The following is a 24,339-nucleotide window of genomic DNA, read 5'->3' as shown; positions in this document are numbered from 1 at the left end:
AAATGCTGATCTGCAAAACGCGGAATTGATTAAACTCTCCCACCGATTGAACCATCTGCGATCCCTGGAAACTCTGGAAATATACAAAGCTGGACTGCGCACAACCTGCATCAATTCTAAAGATGCGTGTAACAGTTCTCAAGCTTGGAAGTTTTGTTACGAAGGGAATGTTCCCCATAGCTCTATTTAATGTACAGTACATCCCTATCCCTTTGTTTATATATGGAATGCAATTACATTGTGTTTTTGCACCACACGTATTACGTATGTCAACAACACGTATGATACCATGGCAACACAAACGCGCAACTGTTCTATTCGAAAATTTGAATATGTTCTGAAAGAGTTTTGAACTTGTAACGAATCTCAATATTTAGAACCTGAGGAAAACCGAGTTAACGGTCGAAAACGTTTGTTTTCAATTACTATTACTGGTTTTTTAAAAAGGTTGTCTAGTGTGAATTTCTTCGATTACACCAGTACACAAGTCAAACCTTTAAAAATAGTTTCTGTTAATTGTTGTAGAAGCGACACAATGTAGCTCTCTTTTCGTAAACTTTAAATTTAATTAAAGTAAGTTTAAAATACACCAAATAACTTTTTTAATAAGTTAAAAATAGACTAAATTCAATAACTATTAACTTATAGAATTTATCAATTCATCTGCAGTACACTCATACTAATCAGGCCTCTCAATTATCTGGCAAACTCTCCAAGTGTGATTGCCTATGTGCTTCCACTTCTATGAAAATGTTTTATGTCATGCATACCATTTTCTTTCCACAGTATTGCACATCAGCATGCCGTATTACTTGCTCACTTGCCTACAGAAAGAATCAGTACCAAATGGCAGCAGGTTCATTCATTTCCTTCAGGATATACATTGAGTAATCCAGCATCTCTTTGTGCAAGAAGTGGTGAGATTAAAAACAGTTCACTGTATCTACTCTTCTCATTAATTAACTCACTTTACCTTTTATTGCTGGGATTTAATTTTATTTCTTTATACAAACAGATTAAACGTATACACATGAATAAATAAATGTTCAGATTAAAATGTATAAGATGAAAACATTTATTTATTACAACAAAATTAATACTTAAGTTCGTTGTCATAATAAATTATAGCACCTTCGTTACTGCTTGAATTAAATTTATCTTTAAACATAAATTATTGTATTATTTAATTGGCAAATGTTCACCTACGTAGCCCCAATGGCAGCACGTCCGTTAACAAGACACCGGCTGTTTTCACCACTTTTTTAGCAAAATCATTGTTTTTATTTCATATTTTTTTACATAAATCACATCACCTCCACAATTGTTGACCTTTTGTGTGATATTCGTCTCTGAAGGTCAGTTTTTAACACCTATCAGTCTACCAGTATCCTATATACTTTGCATGTAGACGTGTGCCTCAGTGTTCGCTATCACTCACACTTCAGCACCCGGACGGGGGCTCGCCCCACACCCCCTAAAACTATATAAAACAAGTATTCCATGAACAGTCAAGTGGGCTAAATTGTTAAACACGATACCGCCATTGGGGCTACCTAGATGAACATCTACCATTTGATTTGTTTCCTTCTATTTATTCTAAATGAGAGTAAACGTATCAGAAAGACATGTAAAATACTAAATTCATATATTTCTGTGTAATTGTATCTAACAGTTTACATATTTTATATTTACCTGGTAATAAGCTTTCTTTATTTCTTTTTGGCTGGAATTCCTAGAAACACCCAGTACTTCATAATAATCTTTTTTCTTATGAAACGTCGCTGACGTATGGAAATTACAAATTGGGAAAAGTTGTTCTGTAGTAAATAAGAAATTAACATTTTAAGCATTTATTATTTTAAAAAAAAGCATGTAATTCTGCAGAATTAAATTATGTTTAACATACCAAAGACATATCTCCGATAACAAAACGATTGAAAATTTTTTAATTTTACACACGATAAGCAAGCTCTCAAATATCTTGCAGGTAAGACAACCGAGAACATAATTTATTATAAATATTAACTTTCAACGAATTCTTAATTCATACATCCCAAAATTTCAAATGATGCAATTCAATAACAAAATCAAGGCATGAGAAGGTTAGCAACGACCTCTGCTGCCAAATAAAAAAAATCGATTAAAAAATTAATACCTTATTTTTAAAATTAAATAAAATATCATACTATATTATTATATTTATTTTTATTATTAATAATGTTATATTATTAAAATATTAAAACTTGACTATATAAATTTCTAGTAAATTTTCTTTTACTTCATCTGTAAACGGAAGTTACGTATTGATATAATTCATATTTTTGAATATCTTTGTCAAATACTTTATAAAAGGTAGTAATAAGCATTAAGTAAGTTAAGAATCTTATTCAACATTGATTGACTAGAAACGCGTTTGGAAATTGTAACCGGTGTTACCGGTAACACCGGTTAATTAAGAAACCCAGCTGTCATATTCCAAGTGTGACGCAATACATGATAAACACGAAAATCTTTAATGATCTCGGGAAAGAGTTAACAATATTAATGTGGAATGAATTTAGTCTCTCACGGTAGCTGTTGTTGAAGCAATTTCTGATAATGGAAAATACTACAGTATGTGGGAAGCGGATGTTGATCTTTACTTGCGACGCCACCAGGACATGTTTTGGACTGTTAGCCGCCTGCGTGCTACACATATTTGACCGCCCCTATCAATGCTGATCGCGAGTAAATTCAAAACTTACGAGAGCGTGCTATCGATAGTTTCATGTAGTTGACAAGGGTTAAAAAAAATCCATTAAAATATTTGGTATATATTAATTTTAATTTTATTCAAATCAAACCTCTCCGTTGATAATAGGCGCCTTTCTCCGCCGCCATGAAATAGAAGCTGTAAATTAAAATGAAATTTTTCTTATTTAGTATATGAATATGTGTTGTATATAAAAATTTATTTTAATAAACAACGCATCTCTTTGTTTATTTAAATTGAGCTGCAATTTAAAAAAATTGTAGATCTATAAATTCCCACTGTCGCCCTTATGCCTGTCCTTTTTTAATCTCGAAAACGGAGTTCGATACATGAAACTCAAGACCAAATATAGAAAGCTTAGGGGCGACATGTCCCGATTAACTGTACATCATTCAAAAAGTTTTCCCCCCGAAAGGAGTTAGATAACGACCGGCAGGAGCCAGTTGATTATTATATTTACAGTATGAAAAATTATATTTTTAGTGTACTATCGGCCGCCAGCGTGCATGCACGCACTGCATACCTACCAAAACCGGCCCCGAGTCGTTCCAAGCGAGATTTTGTCGGCCTCCCATCCATCTTTCCTATGTGTTATATGTATAACCTTTGGCCCAAGTTTTGTTCGATTTGTTGAAATCTGGTCGTCTTAGAAATAATTGGCTATTAAGATCCTAAAACGCGTCGTGAACAAAACGGTGTCAATTTCTCACCGAAATAATATATTGTGCAAGAGATATGGTACATTGCAGACCAACTAAAACAATTTAAGTGCAAGTGTCCTGCGTACAATAAGAAACTGTTTATATGGAAGTGTCGCTACTTGTTATACTTTCAACACCTGGTTTAACAAGGTGACGGCCGGATGTTTGAGCTGTTAAGACTTCAGTCTACGGCTCTGAGATCGATTTCGGGCTGTTGAAGAACCCGGGGCGGGCGGTCTGTACCTGATGTGTCAAGTACCGTTCCATACAGTTCGGCAGCCCACATTGTGGATCTTAAGAAACCAGAAATGAATAAGATTAAGACAGTTCTCGATAATATCTCAGCTGCCATATTGCATGAAGCACGAAGATCTTTAATTAATGATGTTAGGTAAGAGTTAGCAATATTGAAATACGAGCGAGATTTGGCGCAGATAATTTCTTACTATAATAAATTTACAGAGATTTTAACAGAAAAATTCATCACAAAGCGATTATTGATGCGAACGTGTGAAATTCCATTTAATCCACGCAAGTTGTGATTACCAGAGCCCCTTCGGCCGCCAATTTAAAGTATTTTAATCTTTAAAATTGGCGTTTCCACTTCCCGGGACGAAGACCCAGGGGTTGGATTTGTGGGAAGCGAGTGTTCGGGTTGTTTCATTGTGTGGAATTACGCAAAACGAGGCGCTTGACGTGTAAGTGCGTGAGTGCGAGGATTCGAGTAAAGGTTAAACGGTGTATATCTTCGTGTACAGTGATGTTATGTCCGTGCGTGTGTGTGTGTCTGTGTGTTCGAAGAACATCTTCGGCATGTCTGAAAACAGAAAATCAGTAAATTACGATACGAGAATAAGATGTGTTGAAAATGAAACGAAAGAGTTCTTACCATCGGAGATTTCGGCAAATATTCACTTGTACGATAAATGGCAAATTGGTCCTCTTCCTGGTAAAGTTGAGAAGGGAGATTCTTCTCCCTCCCAAATGTTCCTACAAAACACAAAGACAGTGAGAAAAGGAGAAGTTGATTCATTTATAATCTAAGGTCAAAATTATTACCTTTATCAGATAGCCTTTCTTCCCGAACAGTGTCATGAAAAGAGAGAAGGACCTGACCTAGCCTATCCTAGCCTAACCTAACCTAACCGGAAGCTCAATCCTCGTAACAGCTGTTTGGGAAGAAAGGTCGGCCGAATGTCGCGTCCGGTGAAGAAACGTGTCACGTCCGGGTGTCACAATCGGGAGTCAAATCCGTTGTCGTCGACCGAGTGTCACGTTCGGGAGACAAGTCCGTGGTCACATCCGGGTAAGAGAAGGTCACGTCCGAGTAAAGGTGTCATGTCCGGGTGAAAAGTGTCGAATCCGGTCAGAATGTCGCATCCGGGTGCAAAAGACGAGTTGGGTAAAACCGAAGAAGATCACCGCCTAGGCCAAAGGAACCGCAGCCACCCGCAACAACAAAACCGCGGTTCCTCGACTTCGGCGGCGCTCTCCTCCGATTCTTCCCTGACGCGGTTCCGACGTCGACGTCGGAAAGACGATGGCCATGACGCCACCGTCGCGAGCTCGGACGAACTGCTGTCACTCTCTACGTCTTCCACAACAAGGCCTGTGGCCGGCTGATCCCTGACGACCCTGACCAAGTGGAATGGACTCAGAACTCTCCCGCCTCCGGGAGAGTCCCACGCCACACGCACTGGGGGAAGGTCGTCACCACCCGCTGCCTCTCGCTCGACGGTCTCCAACGACACCGAACATTCGGCAGAGACCAAGTCCACCTCCGGCTCCTCGAACGTCTCATCGGAGCCGTCCGAGGAACCCCCTCCCTCCGGCGCCGGCGCCACCGCATTCTTCCGTCGGAACCTCCGGCGAAACCACTCCAACATCTTCATTCTGAAAAAAAAAAAAAAAATTGCAATTAGTCGATTAAAACAAAAGCTTAAATTAATGTCTAAATTCTTCCGAGAATAAGCAGAATGCTCACCGCAGCTGCCTTTTTAAATCTAAAAAATTCGAATCCGACCATCGAACGACGTGACGAGATGTCTTCTGGGACCGATTAACGCAGAAAAAGTTCAAGATTATACTCACGACGAATCGGAATTCGGATAGCTCGCGTTAGATCCTACCGGAAATTGCTAGAACGTTCCTACTGTATTTGCAGTAGAGAAGACCGACCCGGAACGAAGAAACTCTCTTACGTGTAATTTGTATTTGTACGACAGTAAATTAAAGACACGCCGCACGTAGCCATGAGGAAAAGGCACTCGAGCCCGAGTCGTAACAAGTGTTTCGTTCTAGAGCAATTTACCTAACGTGTACGTCAAATAAACGCAACGACGGCATTTAAAATTGCAAAGAAATTGCCAACGAGTCGACCAAAACACAAGACAAACGTACGAAGAAGCGAAACCCGCCCGCATCCCAACTCGCCATTCGGGACACGAACGTTTAACTGGCACAAAGCATAGGCAGATCGACTGCACTCGGAAAAGACCACCTCGTGGAAAGAGACAAAGAGCCTAAGGAAAAGAATTCTTTGTGTCCAGCCTGTATAGATAACTGTTAAGTGTATTAGTATTAGATGTGTTTGCAGACAATTTAATTCTGACAAAATAAGCCATTGAAAAGCGTTGTAAGTAGTACATAAATTGCATGGAGAAATCGGAGGTCAAAGGGCGAAAGTTTTGACCTGTCCAAGGAACATCCCATGCTTCGGAATACGGTCTCCGTCCATCAATGTTACCAGAGTATATTTCAGTTAAAATTACGATGGAATTCGTATTTAAAGTTAGTATTAAATAATTTTTAATTGAATTTCTATAAATAATCCTTATTCTTTGACCGTGTTTATAAAATATAAAAGAATTAATTACGAAAATAAACCAATGAGCAAATACTTAATCCGTTTCCGGCGCTTCGGTCGCTTTCCGACGTGGCGGCTCGTTTAAAAGTCATTTCGGATCCTGATTCACAAGCGACGTCTGTTCGGAGAAAGAGCATACAAGGCTAACGTCTCCATATAAACCAGGAAGAAGAAGAAGAATTCACAAGCGACGGCACATTTAAACGCAAATACGCCGGCCGATGTCGTCTTTGAAAGTTGGACTAAACGAAACGAAAATAAAATCTTACAGCTAGCTAAATTCTAATTAAAATCTTACTTGGTATAATGTAGGCGTCCAAAAGTCTTCTTAAAACCACGTTCCGGTAACAAAAAACACTGACGAAAGGCAAAAAACACAGCGAAAACAAGAGCACAGAGCGCACACGTCCGTCCAGCAAGCGAAAAACGTGCAAAGTGACGCAAAATCGTGTTGCAACAATAGAAACGGCAATTGTTGCCGTTTCTATGGAGATTAGAAAGCGCTTAACGAATTCGAATGCGATTGACGTAATGAATTCTTTTTGAATTTTAAGGCTAAATATCTGCATTTTTTACGTTTCTATTCCCCGAATGACGACGGATTGGGATCGAGACACTCCCTACCACCCTACGCCTTCGGCTTCCATTCTCCACAAGGGGTTAGAAGCAAGATTTTCTATAATCGAACGTCTCCACCCCCAAAACTAAAACAAATCATTCCTCTCGTTCGTCCAGTATTCTCCTATTGCAATTTTTACTAAATTTCGTTTATCCGACGCCATTTTAAAAGCGATTACCTGACGTCTTCGCACGTTGGTTATATGAAATATGCGTGTTATAGTTTAATTACGAGGTGATGAAATATACAATGAGCACGAAGATCTTTAAAAGAATTTCGAATGTTTACAGATGACTGTTTCTACGCTCAAGCAAACTTAAGCCTTCACGCGATTGAAGCGCGTGAAGGGGTAAGTTTGCTTGAGCATAGGCAGCCGCCTTTTTAAACCTAAAAGATTCGAATCCGACCATCGAACGGTGCGCCGAGATGTCTTCTGGGACCGATTCTCCAAGTAATATTAAATAAATTCTTACGTCTAGGGTCAATATGGACTAAGACTTACCTGAAAAATCTTTAATCTTCTCTGCAAAAGTCTTCAAACAGCAAAAAAAGCAACGCAATCCAAGAGCACAACAAGAAACACAATCGAACTGCGAATCGTCATGCGTGACGAATTTCGAACAAACGTTAAAAGATGTTCGAATTACGTAAAAATAAGAATTAAAAATAATTAATTTTTAATGTTTTTTCTTTTTTAAATTTTGCTTCGATCATTTTCTTGTGTTCGGAATTTGATAAATAAATTATTTTCTGCATTTACGTGGTGCAGAATGTCCACCGTGGACAGGTAAAAGACGATCGTTTTAAATTCTACGTTTTGAGGCTTGATTATCTCCGAAAATTGCCCGAAATTCGTTTGATAAATATCTTTTTCGTCCATCGGATGAAATAAATCAAATTCTTAGGATTTCGATTTACGCCGTTTACGGAAAGATTCATCGGTCGCCGTCGGGGTTGCGGGTTTCGCGTATTAGTGCGACATCAAACTGGATAAAGTTAATATTAAAAATACCGAAAAACCTATATAATACGCCCGAACTAAAATGAAGTCGGGTCGGAGACAAAGGGGAAACCGTCACGGAGGAAAACAGACCGAGCCGGGGGACAAGCCACCATTCTTTCTCCTTGAAATATTTGACTTTTTAAAGGTTGTCCCATAAATTCTTAATTTGATGGGTTAATCAATTCGACACTTCCGTTCGACTTGGTCCGCGAGTGTTGATCCAACTTTGAAACTTTCGCTCGTATCTCTCACGCCGTGATACTTTATTTACTGACGGCTAGGATTTTGATTTTTTTTTTTTTTTTTTTGCCTTCATTACTTACAACGCGACAATTTCGCCTTTAAAGGAGTGCTACATTTATTTAGAAATTTTGTCAAGTCTACGAGAGTCAGAGTCAAAGCTAGATTTTTCCCATCGGCGTTGCACACCGTTAGTTCGCGTCGACCCGTGACCTCAGGGGGCTGCAATTGGAAAAAATTGTAACGTCTAAATTCCCGCTGTCCTCTGTTTATCTGTGTCAAGTTTTAATCTCGAGAACGGAGTTAGATGAAATCCGAGACCAGATATGGAAACCTCAGAAACGGGAGGCCCAATTAACTATATAAGAACTTCCGATGCAAACCGGAAGTAATGGTTTTTCAATCCAAAACTCCCCCTCCCCGAAAGCAGTTAATAGATGACCGGCACGAATCTATTGTTAAAGAAAAAGTATGATGTACAGGGGCAAGCCACTACTGATTTGAGGTGGAGAGCATATATTTTAAATTAAATGATTTAAAAATACGATTAAAAATTGCAGCCCGGCATTGTGACCATGTCACAATAAATAATTGCTCCTACTTTTATAGTTCGTGAAAACTGGTTTCATTTTGTAAAAATGTTTAGAATGAATAAGCACATTTTGACCTTTGTCGTGTTATGAACCACAATATTGAAGTTAAAATCCTTCTAAGAGGTAATAGGGAGATGGGAAATGGAAGAAGCGTTGCATTTGCCCATCAAAAATAGACGAAGAAAGCATGCCAGTAAGTGCAAGTGTCCAACTGATATGTAGAAACTACGCCATTAAGATGTGCACTATATCCATCATTGTGTATAACACAAGTATATTAAGACGAACTAACCTTCTGTTCGTTATGTTGGAGATACTGAAGCCGTGAGTCCGAATAGGGATTAGAAAATTATTAATCCGAAATGCATTCTTAAATAGGCGAAATAAAGAGAACTATTTAAATCTCGGTCTCTGCTAGTTGTGCATAATTAAGAAAGACGTGATAAATATTACTAGCCTCACTATTGGAAGAAGAAACCTTCACTTATAACTTTTTATACGTTCTCCAGCCTGACGAAATAGAGTCTGTCTCCTCGAAGTTAACTACCGTCCTTTTTCCGAAGCCTTTGCACATTTCTAACCTTTCGAGTTGTTTCGGCCGAGATTCTATTTTCTCTCGATGGAGTCTTTTTCATTTCTAAGGAGTGACGAAATTGTAGGGTTCTTCTAAAACCCTACAATTTCGTCACTCCTTACAATTCTGTGCTTAGGCTATCTCCTTTTAAATGGAACGAAGGTCTTTGCGGTATGTGACTACCACACCGTGTGAGAGAACTGCCTCGGTTGTGTAATCTGTTGAATGGCCGAAGCTCACAGAAAGGGGAGAGTAAGACCGATAAGGATTTTTCAGACAAAAAAAAAACGATGAATATGGTGATTATTAAGTTTAATAACATATATATATATATATATATTGAGGTTTACACATCGTGATAGTACTAAACAAATTCCTCCACCGACTGGGTGATAGGTTAACCGAGTACAATTGGTAATCTAAATCTAAGCCTAATACTAAATCTTAAATTGGGTGTACTATCTATGGAATTTCAGGACTTTGATTATATATTGGAACTCATGGGACCGAGAGGAGTTCAACGGTACCCTATTTTTTGGACCGGAGACGAAAAATAAAAAAGTTATCATACTTTTTCACTTACCATACTTTTTTAAATAGCTACGGCCGGATGGCCGAGCGGTCAAGGTGGTAGCTTACCGCTCTGGGGGATTCGGGATCGAATCCGGACGGATCAAAAAATCCCCAGGAAGTTTTCGGGGGTGGTCTGTCCGGATATGTCGGGTCTACAGAGTAAAGAAATATATATATATATCCAGAGTGGTAGCTGGTGCTAGTGTCGTGAAGCCGCCTTGGAACAGGAAGTGGCGCCATATTCGGGGCTACTTTCGCATAATTGTGTAAATTCACGTATAATTTAGATTCTACGATAAAATGGTCAATAGCTGTTGTGCGATTAATTGTACTAACCACAATACTAAAGGATATGGTCTTACTTTTTACTAGTAAGTGAATAATATATATATTTTTAATTACTATAGCCTATAAATACGATAGCCTATACATACCGTGTTCTGAAATTTTGTCTTACATCATTTTAAATTATGCTTTGTAGATTTCCTTCTGAGCCGACATTAAAAAGAAAATGGATTCTTGCCATAAAAAGAGCTAAATGGCGGTAAGAGTAGGGGGTTGTCAGAAGGGGGTTGTCTGAAGGGGGCGGGAACCTCCCTGTGCGATCAAAGAATGCGGTTCCCTCAATATTTGAATTTCCTGATCATCTGAAAAAGGTAATGTTTCTGTAAAAATATTGACTTATATTCAAGCATTAACTATAATGTTACAAAGTAAAAGACATCGATTATAAACGATATGTCTTTGTCTTTTGGACGTTAGAAAAATAAAATCAGACGGATCCTTATAAGAAGTAGGCCTTATGACAATGAACAAAAGCCCCACCAGTGGGCGAGTGGTCTCCGTTGCCGCTCATAGCGGTGGTGACCGGACCCTAAACACTGGGAAGTTCGGTCGTGGGTTCGCGCCGCGATTCGGACAGGCTGGCTGCTAGGAGTTTTCCGGGTTTTCTCCTAGCCAATGACGACTGAATAGGAGGCCAGTTCCCCATAAAAGTCCTCCCGGAAGGCACGGTTTCCCTCGCTTACGTTTAGGCCGTGAGATAAACGGCTGGCTCTTCGGTCGCATAGCGATCAAAACATTACTCTTCAAAGGAAAAAGCGAATAAGGCTAGAACCTCCATATGAACATCGACAAAGACAAAGACAATGAACAAAATACTTGTAACAGAGTTATTGGACCATCAAGTCTGCTCTCTTCAAACACTGCCGTCGATGCTACAAATCCAGGTTAATCTAGTAACCAGTCTAAGTAACTTCTCTCTAAAATGTTTACTCATTTATCATACCTTATTTTTTTTATCAAAGTGTTAGTGGATCACACTTACGCTATAACTGAATCTCCAAGAAAAATAAAAAAAACAATTGCTTCAACAAGTGGAAAGAAATATAGCATTTCGGAGAAAATTAAAAACATTACGACCACATACATCATTGACAGGTTTTATTTGCCTAATCAAGGCTATAAAAGCTATATTTGAAGAGCTAATAGCATCACCTTTACCTTTGTTGAAGTACAAAACAGATATTCATTGTGTTTTTATTTATTATTACATAATTTTTAATCTGCATGTTTATTATTTTTTTCAGTTATCTTATTATCTTCTTACATACAAGTTGTCACAAGATCATATTGAATTGTTTTTTGGTATGATCAGAGCAAAAGGTGGATGGAACAACAATCCCACAACAATCCGGTTCACTGCAGCATACAAGTGTTTGTTTACCCAAATGCAATTTAAAACAAGCGAAAAGACAAATGCAACTCCTCAGGACACAATAACAATTCTCAGTGTGGCATCAATAAGTTCTAGATCACATAAACATTTTCACACCAACAAGATAGTTCTTGGACATGATTTCAAAACATGGGAAATGGAAAAGCCTCTTGAAGGTGCCATAGCAGTGGATGCAGCACTTCAAGATCATAGATACCATCTAAGTTCAGCAGGAGTGCATTTAACAAAATTCTTAATGAATGCTGTTGAATATATGGCTGGATTTGTGGTCAAGAGTCTTTTAAAGGGTATTTCTTGTATAAACTGCAAAAATGCCTTGTTTAGTCCTGCAAATACTGCATTAAGGCCTATAGTGCAACTAAAAGATAATGGAGCTTTAATACATGCTAACAGTGATGTTATTGATGTTTGTAAACAAACAGAAAAGGAGATTTGTTATTTAATGCTAAGTAAAGAAGACTGGAAACTACAAAAAAAATGTTTTGGCAAGTATTGTTCAATCAGTGATTATACACTATACCAATGTAAATATATTTGAAAGTGTTAGAGATCATGCTACTGACATTTTGGACAATCATCTATACAAACTCATTGCAGCTGTGGCTAAAACATATGCTAAAATCAAATTGCATCACAAAAATAAGCTCATCGTAGATATGAGAAGTAGTAGTAGTTGTAAAACTTTGTAAAAGTTAATATTGTTTATGAATTAGTAAAAAACTTTGCTTCACGAACCAATACTAATTTTGACAGTAATGTCAGAAAAATGGATAAGCATATCCAAATAGCTTAATATTTTTTTATGTTGTGTTTAGCCTGTACAATAACAATCTCAAATTTAGTAATAATAAATTAATGTTCTTTTGTGCTAGCATTTTGTGTTTTAAACGTTTTTTGTAGCGTTGATCTTAATATTGTAAATTTAATATATTTTTTTTAAACTTTTTAATAAAATTTTAGAATGTATTCAAAAGTTTTAAAAAAGAAAATGATTTTAAGTAATTCGCTTAATAAAACATTAAAAAAGTCTCATTGACTGCTGACTACCAAACACCGACTCCTCCTTTCTGCCCCGAACATGGCCAAATGCACTTCCATCTGGTGGACACACATCGTGTAAGGGAAAGTAGGCCACCACTGCCGCCCTGTGGTCGGGCCCCGTCCTTCACCACCCGGTCGCCCCATTGTGGGTCTGACTGAACCCATAATGGACTTGCTAAAAAAAAACAACAGGGCGGACAGTTAAAAAAAAAAAGTCTCTTGTATAAGTTTAGCCACTCTAGTGATGGTTCTTGCTTTAGCATTTGGGTTTTCAAAATAGATATTTTTGATTTTAGGGTTGTGTTTAAAGCCAGCATAGCAAAATCCTCTATTTTCCCAAAACATTTTTTAAAAATGCATGCATTTTATCCTTTCTCAAGAATAAGTGTTTTTTTCCCCGTTTTTTTAGTCAACTGATTATACAGTATTTAAAAACATTTACAAGTCTTTTTTAATTTCAAGTTTCTTTTAAAGACATTTTAATATTCAATATGATGTAAGTTGAATGTATATAATAATAAAAAACACCCCACACAACTACAAGTATATATTATTTTGACACTGCGTTAAAAAGATTAGAAAAAGTTTATCACTCCACTGGCTTATTCTGTAACACCAAAATTCCATAAATGAATCATCAGTTTCCATTGTTGGAAACTATATTGATGGCATAGAAATCAAAGGGAGAAAATATTCTTTAAAGAGAAAAATGACATCTTTAACTGATAAGTTAGAAATGTTTAGGAAATCAAAAGTTAGAAATGACTTTTTAAAATAAAACTGTTCCAGTGTTAGAACAATAAAAGTTAAATAAATAAATAAGTTAAATACATAAATACTTCAATATCCAGTTTATTAACAATATTTACATGAAATTATCCAAAATTTTATTATAGTTATGAATTAAAAGTAAGTGGGATAACTTTCTTGCTGATTTAGTGTTACATTTTGAAGCAACTATCTACCTTGTTTCTCCACCTTGCAAAAAAGCCCATTCTGCGAGTGATGTAAAAATATACAACTGTTGCTGTTGTGAGGCAATTCTGTGCAGGACATTTTCACATACAACTTGCTAGAAATCCAGCAATTCTAAATTCATGTGCCTCTTTGTAAAAACCGAGATAAACATATATATAATTTCTGCCTATTCTCTTTAAAAACAGGCAATCAAAGCCAAATCAACAATCATACAGTACAAAAAAAAAGGTCAAAAAATAAACACTACAAAAAAACTTTTAAAAACATGTGTTAATCCAACTCTCGCCAACTTCACTCGTTAGATGAGAATGCTATTCTGTCGGGAGCAATTGTCCCTGGAACGAAAGCTAAGGGTGATAACAATAACAATTCCTAAACCGTATCACTTACATACGGCACTCCCACTCCTTTACGTCTCCATGAATTCGATCAAAAATCTAATATGGTCATATGGTGAGGATGTTTCGAATGTAATTTATCGAAGGAAACATTATTATTTGAATTAATTTTAATAGGAGTTTCTTCAGTTAATGAAACAGTTCAAGTAATTTACAAGTACAAGGATACTCTACAACAAAATAATGTGTAATTAAGCTCTTTTATGTAAGGTTTCATCATTGAAGATTTATAGGTCTGCAATTTGAAAAATTGCAAGACCTATAAATTCCCATTGACATCCGTCTGCCCTTCCTTAATCTCGAGAACGGTGTTATATGAAATTCGAGACTAGATATGGTATGCTTAGAGACAGGAGACCCCAATTAACTATATACGAACTTCCACTTTGGGCCGGAGATCACGTTATTTCAATTCAAAAATTTTCTCCAGAACAGAATTAGATAGATGACTGGTATGACTTCATTGTTGTCAGGAAAAGTATGATGTACTGTACAATACAGAATCAAGGCACTACTAAACTGAAGTGCATTGTGATGAAAAATTGCTGACCAGCATTGTGATGATGTCACAATAAATAATTGCTCATTTTGTTTGAAAAATAAATGATTATTTTAATTTTGCAGAGTGAACCTTTAAGAATTCAGATATTTGACATTATACATGCCGTAACACTAAATATTTTTATGGGCTATCTATAAACATGGAACCAGTTTAATTTTTTTTGGAATATATTAATGTATCAGGTAAATTATGAAATGCAGAAACTTCAACTTTATTGATAAGTTCAGAGTTTATCGTAGTACAATTCTGAGACAGACTAATTTGCTTGAAAATATAATTTGTTGCATAATGAAGAGAGGTAACTCTAAAATGTAACCTTGAAATATAATTTACTACAGAGACAGAAGAGTCAATAAAATTCTATTTATTGCTTACCCTATATAATCCCAACATTATTAATTTGTAATCCTGTAAATCAATAAGAACGTGTGCTTCAAATGGCTTGTAGCTCTAATGAACTAGATGATTTTGTCATAGATGCCATGATATTTCACAACAGCAAAGTACCCTGTATTTGTCTTTGTCAATGGAACCAAAGGTCTTAGAGAAATATTTGAAGTTCAGTATTCCTGGATGTCTATTTCTAGATCTTAATTTTGTTTGGTCCTGCTTTCTGTAATTAAACTATTAAACTATATTTGAAAATTTGCAAGTGGTTAATAGCTGTGTACTCGGCTTTTCCTCCATCTTTATACGGCTTCAATATTGAAGCTTTATTTAACTTGAACTGCAGTTAAAAATTCAATGTGTGAAGAATCATTAGTATTTATGTTTAAAAGGAATGCAGCATGATTTTCATCAATTGAAAAATAGTTCTTGTTCCATTCTATGTTTGGTTTAATATTAGCTATTAATAAATTCTGGAAATATTATTTCCAACCAGCAAATTCAGCAAAGTTATTATATAAAAAAATAATATGTATTGTACCTGTACATGCATATACAGTATTAATTAATCTACAATGATTGTTTTATAAATGATTAAGAAAACAAACTAATACCAATATCAGGATATAAGATATTTACTAAAAATACATTTAACAAAAAATGATATTTATAAATTTTATATAATTACAAAAATTATCCATAAAATTAAAATATGAAAATTTAAATAAAAAATTATTAAAGTTACATTTTTCTGCATAATTTTAATGAAAACTAATAACTATTTATAAATTCAAGATTTCATTATTTATAGAAGACAAATAAATCTCTTCTGAAATTTATTAAATATATCTTTATTATTTTCTTACACTGATATTTAATTATACAGACTATTAATATAGTGTCTGCCTATTTAGTAATATTTGAGTCCATTAATGTTAAATATTCCTTAAGGAAATTTTCTTCTTCCTCAAGAGTAAAATCAAGATGATCTTCTTCATAATTAGAAATATCTTCTGCTAACCGATCAGCTGCTGCTCTTGCCTGACTTTCCTGTTCTCTTGTTATATTAGAAGTATCTGAAAACAGATTAATATTTAGTTTATAGATTGAAGAAATGCTTTCATAGTAAATTTTTTTTAAAGCAAGTAAGTACTTTTTGATTATCATTAATACTTACTCACTTATACTTTATACTTTTTAAAATGAATTAATAAGATAATTCAAAACTGAAAATAAACTACACTTTCGTCCTGTATTTTATTTAACAATTAAAATAAAAACAATTTGCATAACCATAGTCAAGAAATCTATTATTATTTTTATTACAGGCACTGAGAAATTGCTATAATTTCTATATTTCTAATGCAAAGATGATGAAAATTATTTGGCATAAATCTTATTAAACAGAAATATAGATGCAAACTATAACTTAGACACCAGTGCCATCCACCAATGACACATTTTCCCTGATAGTGATGTGGATGGACAGCCACTTCTCTGTGCATCCACAACCAAACATGTGGACATTTTAGCTTCAAATGACAATTCTTGACTGTTTCTGGACAGAGTGTGACATGCTGTCTCTTCACTGTACACTACAACCTCTGCACAGAATCCTCTGATTTCCACACCTCAATGCAGCAATCTGCGTTCACTCCTGAACAGAGAAGTGATTGGCTACCTTTTTTTGCCACTGTGCTTGCTGCCTCTCTCAGTCACTGCCTACACCATCAATAAGGAATTATAAAATTCCATTGATTGATATATGAGGTGCAGTCAAAAAGTTCTGGGATGGGTCTAATAAAAAATATCTGACATACATGTTAATTTATTGAGAATTGTTGCCTTCAAAATAAGTTAATTCTGCAGCTATACATAGATTCCAGAGCTCTTCCCGGTTTTCAAAACATTCCTGGAACTCTTTTTTCGTGATGTTGTTAAGCACTCCCTGTGATTGTGTTTGGATGTCGTCAATGTTCTCAAATCACTGTCCTTTCAGCACTTTTTCAGCTGTGGAAATAGAAAAAAGTCACATGCTGCCAAGTCTGGAGAATAAGGAGGGTGGGAATCCACAGCCATTTTATGAGAAACTGTTGAATAGAGATAGCTGTGTGAGCAGGAGAATTTTCATGATGCAACAACCAATTTTGAACTTTCCAAAGATCTCATCTTTTTTTCAAATTGTCAAAGAATAATTCCCTCCCTACCGAAAAAAACAATAAGCATGCTCTTGAGGTTACACCTTGCTTAGCATGCTTTCTTTGGTCTAGGTGAGCCATGATTTTTCCAATGAGTCAATTGCTGTTAGGTCTCAGGATCATAGCTGTAAATCCATGTTTCATCTCCTGTAATCATTTTCTTTTCTGTTGCAGTCTTGTCAAGTTTGAAACAAAATTTCACTCACAAACACTGTTTTTTAAAATAATTCATTTTACAAAGTAAAGGAAATTTTGACAATTGACAAAAAACAGATCTAATCTAACTAGGAAGAAACAAAAACTATGTATGATAATGGCACAAAATTTGACAGGAAGCTAAATAACGATGTCTATTATGCATTCTAGTTTGCTCATGTTCAGCATTTGGCTGATTATAGTGCTATGTAATCAGTCCCAGAACTTTTTGACTGCACCTTGTACATGCATGCACAAATTTTATTATGATTGCATTAATATTACAAAAATTATAGTGATTTCTCAATGCCTACTTACTTTCCACCCATCCTGTATCTAGTTTTAAACAGTTCTAAAAATCTAATACAGTGGACTCTCACTTTACAATTGGTTTCAAAGTTTCAGTTTATAATGGACTTGTAATTGTTATGAAGTGGATCGTATGGAACAAAAATGTACATAAAAATTTACTCTATCAGCATTTTTACTTACTTTGTTATAAAATATAACATAAGGAAAGTATTGTGATAGGTCAATTTTGACCCCTTTTTTGCATTTCTTGACATTTTGGCACTCCTGGAGTCCAAAAATGTAAAACACTCCCTTACAAAATTTTCTGTGTGAAGGTGTGTGTGTGGGCATCTATTTTGCCTTATATCTCAAGACTGGATAAACCAAAATTTTAAAACGTGGCAAGTTTATTTCTATAGACAGGTCATTGATACTATTAAATTTTGGTAAAAGCAAGGGAGAGATACAGGGAAGCCGTGTGTCATTTTGAGTGTAATCAGACTTAATTAAAGCTTTACTTGTTATTAGCATTTATAATTTCTTTAAAAACTCACTCCTACCCCAAAAGAAAGCCTAACTTGTCTGTAATGGCATAAAGATTACATCTCTGAATTAAATTACCCATAAGAATCCAATATATATCTGAAGCTGGATCTGTCATGGAAATAAAATATAAAAATTTGTTGTTTTATGTTTCAAACTTTTTAATTTTGTGAAGTCAAAAGGAAATTCAAATAATTTTGTTAAATACCATCTAAAAAACTTAATACTTTGAACATAAAATAAACAAGAGGTAAACATTTTTGTTTTTACTTTGAAGCTAAAATTCTGATCATAAGCTGCTTAAATTTCAAAAACAGAAAAATAAACAAAATATACAAATAGAAGCATTTGAAACAAGACAATGTGGGAAATAAAATTATTTATGAATTAACTACATTTAAATACATAATAAACATACTTGATGAAGACATTTCTTTTATTAAATGAGAAATTGCACCTTCAACATTATTTGATAAACTCTCTAATGCATTTCTTGCTGCATCAATTTGAAATCCAAGACTAACAATCTGAAATAGATTGAAAGAAAACTTATTATTTTATTTCTAAATTTATATAATAAATTGTTTTTCAGAGGGTTTAAATTATTTCTAAATAGCCATATACAACAAAAATTAAAATTTAAAAATAACATATACAATAATTTATTTTGTTTAGCATTATTTAAAAAATTATTCTTGATTTAGCAAATCTATTTCTAAATAAATTTCAAAAAGATATTGTATATGTAACTAATTTAAATTATAAAGAAACCAATGCATAATTAAAACAACAAAATGAACTAATGTTATAAAATTAATAAAATTTAAAATATCCAACGAGGATGGAAATTTTAATTCAAAAATGTTTTTTAAAAACACAAGGAAAACTACTTAAAAAACATTACATTAGTTGAAAAAACTAATGTAATGTTTATCTAAAACAAACAAAAACTATTTAAATGACACTAAATTAATATGAAATCATATGATATTTATATTCTTTATTACATTGAATTTTGACTAACAAGTAAGAATATAAATAAATATGTTTTATACTTCAAAGTATTTTTAATGTTGTCAAATTAACTTTAAAATATAATATAAGTTTGTTAATCCAGCACCTATAGGCCAGAATACTGCCAGATTACTGGTATTTTTGTATTTTCTCAAATTATATGCAATCTGAGTATTGCTATACATTTTGTAGCAGCACATAATGCTGTATGCTTTCAATTTGTTTATGCACACTTGAATCAGTCTGAAGATGATACTTAACTAACTACAGTTATGCACTGTAAGTATTAATTGAAAAAAACCTGCAAAAAAAATTAATGAACATATTATTGACAAAATCAACATCACTATGATTAATATGCATATAATATTTATCTTCCAAACAGAATGTATTCCAATTTGTGGAACATTAGCATACCAGATTGTTGGCTACTTTTCAGAAGGTATGGGATTACTGGACATTCCAGATAATCAGGCATTAAATTAACAAACTTCCACTGTATATTATAATATACATTTGATTGATAACATAAGAGAAAGGGCATAGCAAACACCTTAAATTCTACATTCTTCATAACTAACTCCATGAACAAATGAACCATGTAATAAGCCATGATGTGATGATGCATAAACTTCAGCCACAGCAGTTACATCCAAAGATCAATGAACATTCTGTCAATGTACAGTATACTTAGTAGTCACAATCACTGGAGGTATTAACTGCTCCACCCAATGCTTGGTATAGGAATATATGTAGGATGTGCCATAAGTTTTTTCATTACGGCAGTTTTTTGGGACATTTAGAAGAGCTGGATGTCAAAATGAACATCCCACTTCTCCAACATTTTTGCAATTATTGACATATATTAAATCAACTATATACAGTGGGTGATGCCCTTTCTCATTAGGAAAGGGCAAGAAAAAAATAATGGTTATTTCTCAATACAATCGTCCTTGATTTCAACACATTTATGACATTTAAAAAGCAATTCAATCTGTTTATAAAAATATTCTTAAAATTTTTGTATAAAATAGTGCATTATTGCTGTCTTTGCTGTCAAAATGTCTTCCTCAAAGAGCTTTTTTTAAATCTGGAAACAAAAAATAGTCTAACAGTGTGAGATCTAGGTTGTAAGGCTGCTTAAAACCACAGTCCCAAATGGCAGCTTGAACAAGTGCATTCCTCTTGTTAATTTTCATCATCTTTTTTACATATCACTGTATGTACTTGATGCAATAACACTGAATATATTTTGCATTTAAACTGAATACATTTCCACTATCAATATGCACTCACAGTTCCAAAACACAGTAGCAATGATCTTCTTATTGATAGCAACATCTTAGCCTTTTTTGGGGCTCTCTCCCGTGGTCTTCACTACTCCATTGATTCCATTTTAGAAAAGAGGTCATAATAAGGGAGCATAATTTCATTCCCTGTAACAACAGATTTCAAAAAATCAACACCCAGTTTGTAAATGTCCAAAGTCCACTGTGGACTTTCTACATGCTGCTGCCATTGAATAGCAGAAAGAAGTTTGGGAATTCATGTTTGCTCATGCCTTGATGCTCATGAAGTATGCACCAAACACTCATATCCAATAGGTTGGTCATTGCTGTTATTTCTTTTACTTTCAAAAGTGATCCAAAAGAACCAGTCCTCATCATACCAATTTTTTTTCACGGTTACTGCACGTATGGGATGACCAGATCTCATGTAATCTTCCAGGAATTCTTGTCCTAATCATTTAGCACATTTTTTTACAATGGTCTATGACAGCAAAGCTTCTCTGTACACATTGTAGTTCCCCACATGAACAGAATAGGAGAGACACAAATAAACAGTTTATACACACTTCTATTATACTTAACTATAGCTAGATATATACATACAGCAGAGCATCGATTATCCAAATCAATTGGGCACTGGGTTGTTCAGAAAATCAATTTTTCACATAACCAATTATGTACAAAAAAAATAAATTATTAATATATCCCATGTTGAAATTTTTCTCTGTTGCGAGTTGTTTCGCGTTGAATTTTCATCAATGTTAAGCCTAACGAAAATTTTTATAATATCGTGGCTATTGTATCGTTAAAAATTATTTCTTTATTTTGTACAAACAAAATAAATATATTGAAAAATATAAAAACAAAAAAATTACACTTAGAAGTTAATCTAGTATCAAAAACGTTCGATTCAACATGACACACGTCCTGACACATTCTGACTGGAATGCTTTCGGTTAACCAATGTTTCAGTTGATCAGTGTTCAGATAATCAATGCTCTACTGTATATATAATAAAAATTCTATTCACAAATATAAAAACATATGACCGGACATAGATGTACGAACATAATAGAAGTCTTACACATGCAGCAACACACAAAATGCAATGATATTTCTACACAACATTACATTCTAATTTGAATTAATGAAAAAAAGTGTGTCTTGCAGTTTCCATACTTTGTACTTGTCCTGCTTTGCTTATAAAAACATACCCCACATATAACAGCATGGTCTTACTGTATTTGGCCTATAAGAGCACTGCACTGTTGTGTCAATGTAAATTAATATAAATATACTGATACAATAACTGTTCAGTAACGTTTCTATGGTAACCAAAAAACCAAAATAAAATAGTGTGTCTAATATAAAAAGTTTTTTTAAAAATTGTGAGTTTTTAAGCACTATGCAGAATATAGGGCCAATTTTGCCCCATTTACAAGAGCATGCTCTTATAGATGGTATGGTATATTCACAATAATTTATTATTTCAATATATTCATACATTACAATCATCATTATTTTTAACATTGTTCTATTGAGTAACTTAACAATTCTCTAATTAAGATTATTTTTAAAAAAATTGTTAAGAAATATTATCACAGTTGAAAAGTATTTTCTTTCAATAATAAATAAATTTTTGAATTAAGTACTTAATAGTTTAATACACTTATTCAATTAATCTTTTGGGTTTAAAATTTGTAAATCTTTTTAGAACTTTTTAGATTTTAGTAATTGTATGTCAATTTACATTAATAAAAAATTAGATGAATAAACTTAATTTATTAATTCTTAAAAAATAGTCATAAAAATATTTAAAAATTTGCATAAAAATAAAAAAAATAGGAACAGGGTATTACAATTATATAATTTAATAGATTGAATAAAAGTTACCTTTGCAACATTTTCTTCAGAAGCATCAGTGGTATCAGAAAAATTTAAAAAATCTTGATTTTGTTGCAAAATCTAGTTAATAATAAATAATTATATTAAATAATTTTAAAAAGTTATATCTATGTTATTTTGAATTATTCATATTACTATCTCATATAATATACATATAGTTGAGCACTGATCATTTAGAAGTCAATTATCCAAACAATTGATTAACAAAAATTGACTTCAGATAGTACTAATCCCAGAAATTACAAAGTTTTTACATAATAAAGATTGTTATAGATTTTATGTAAGCCTACTATTGACATATCTTATTATTAATTTTACTATTATGTATTTTTTATTTTGAATTCAAGGTTTTGTCAGTTTATCGTAAATTGCAATGAAAGACTAGTGTTTGTTTTTTTAATAAATAAGACAATTTTCTAATTATTCATTTGCAATAAATTTCTATGCCTTAATCTTTAAAAGATGGTACCTCTAGACCAAATGAGATATTTAATTCTTAATAGTAGCAATAATATAGCACAATTTAATCCAGCAATCATTTGGCTTTAATATAATTATCAGACTTTGAGATGTTTATATTTGTACATATACATCATGATGTAGTGAAGAGATAGCTGACTAAGTGTCATAGTGCAAGTTTACAGGCTGTGGGTGCTGAGTCGTCCTCACAAGTAATTAGTATGATTATATCTAAATTAATAGTTCTGGAAGCAAAGATTGGACAGCAGTCTGGATAATGTAACTAGCACTGCATTTGCATGGCAAGAGACAGTTGTGGATTTGAGTCCCATTCCAGGCTGATTCTCTTCTTCCAGAACCTTCTAAATTATTTAATAAATTTTAATTATTAAATTTAATAAGAGATGGCACCTAATGCCTACCTCTAGATCAAATTACATAATATTTAATTATCAATAGTAGCAATAACATAGCCTGATTTAGTCTAGCAATTGTTTGGTTTTAATCTTTTTAACTATTGTACTAGAGTTAAAATTAATATTTTTACTTTATTTGAGGTATTGATCTTTTTATTCTTTCTCTACAGAGTGTGAACAGTTATCCAAAAGTGTCCCACTCCAATTATTTTGGATAATTGATGCTCTACAGTATATTAATCATTATATATAGAATTTTTCCCTCAATACAAAATACTTTCAATAACAAAAAATAATTTAAAGCAGGGCATAACATCAAAATGTACATTTAAGAATAAAAAGTAAAATATTTTTCTTACATCAACTGTAAGGGAAGCATTATTATTAGCTTGTTTTAAGGCTTCTTTTACTTTTTTTGGTGGATATCCCATTGAACAAAATTGATCATAAATACACACATTTAACCTAGAAATAAACATAATGATGGAAATTTATTTTTTTGAATTAAAATAATAACTTATATTACTATTTCAAATATCAAAACATTAAATATCTTTATCACTATGTAACAAACTAGGAGTTCTGCCTCTAACCACCTTTGATAGTTAAACCTAACATTTTGTGTCACTTCATGACACACTCATATCTGTGTTGCAATATATAATCATTTTTTAGACAATATTAATTATACACACATATCTATATTAAATAACTGTAAATAATATAATAAAGAATAATCTACAGTAAGACAAAATTAAAATGCTGTTATTTAAAATGATTTAGATCAAATCAATAAGAATAATTAAAAATAGACAGGTGACACTTAAATTAATTGTCCAATGTCTGTTATGAAATTCTATGAGGTATTCAACATTAGACTTATTTTAGGCCCTATAAGATAGGCCCATTGTAATGTCTTATAGGGCCTAAAATATTTGACTTTTTTAAGATTTCAATTTTTCTAGTAATATACTCAGGATCCTTTTCTAAATGCTCTACCTCAT

At 33.6% G+C, this 24,339-nt stretch overlaps 2 protein-coding genes and 1 long non-coding RNA gene across 4 annotated transcripts in view; all 3 read right to left on the bottom strand.

The window, feature by feature from the left end:
* LOC136975153 (protein tumorous imaginal discs, mitochondrial-like) overlaps positions 1-2,101 on the bottom strand; it is a 32,948-nt gene extending 30,847 nt beyond the window's left edge. For both annotated transcript variants that reach the window (XM_067270181.1, XM_067270182.1), the window contains exons 1-2: positions 1,907-2,101; positions 1,693-1,817 (exon numbers count right to left, since the gene is read on the bottom strand). In XM_067270181.1, coding sequence (XP_067126282.1) covers positions 1,693-1,817; positions 1,907-2,006 — 225 coding nt within the window. In that variant the 5' untranslated portion in view covers positions 2,007-2,101. The remainder of the gene's footprint in view (positions 1-1,692; positions 1,818-1,906) is intronic.
* A 1,996-nt stretch (positions 2,102-4,097) lies between these two features.
* Positions 4,098-4,925, bottom strand: LOC136975192 (uncharacterized). The gene is made up of 2 exons (XR_010880764.1): positions 4,343-4,925; positions 4,098-4,270 (listed from the first exon to the last, which is right to left on the bottom strand). It is a non-coding gene; the product is annotated as an uncharacterized lncRNA (long non-coding RNA).
* Positions 4,926-15,821: 10,896 nt separating this feature from the next.
* LOC136975162 (NEDD8 ultimate buster 1-like) overlaps positions 15,822-24,339 on the bottom strand; it is a 74,244-nt gene continuing 65,726 nt past the window's right edge. Inside the window, exons 14-17 of the mRNA XM_067270202.1 lie at positions 23,695-23,800; positions 22,449-22,520; positions 18,671-18,779; positions 15,822-16,101 (exon numbers count right to left, since the gene is read on the bottom strand). Coding sequence (XP_067126303.1) covers positions 15,932-16,101; positions 18,671-18,779; positions 22,449-22,520; positions 23,695-23,800 — 457 coding nt within the window. The 3' untranslated portion in view covers positions 15,822-15,931. The remainder of the gene's footprint in view (positions 16,102-18,670; positions 18,780-22,448; positions 22,521-23,694; positions 23,801-24,339) is intronic.

The sequence above is a fragment of the Centruroides vittatus genome, unplaced genomic scaffold (genome assembly GCF_030686945.1).
Source record: "Centruroides vittatus isolate TY-2023 unplaced genomic scaffold, ASM3068694v2 contig_364, whole genome shotgun sequence".
Classification (NCBI taxonomy): domain Eukaryota; kingdom Metazoa; phylum Arthropoda; class Arachnida; order Scorpiones; family Buthidae; genus Centruroides; species Centruroides vittatus.
This window is presented reverse-complemented; position numbering and strand designations above follow the sequence as displayed.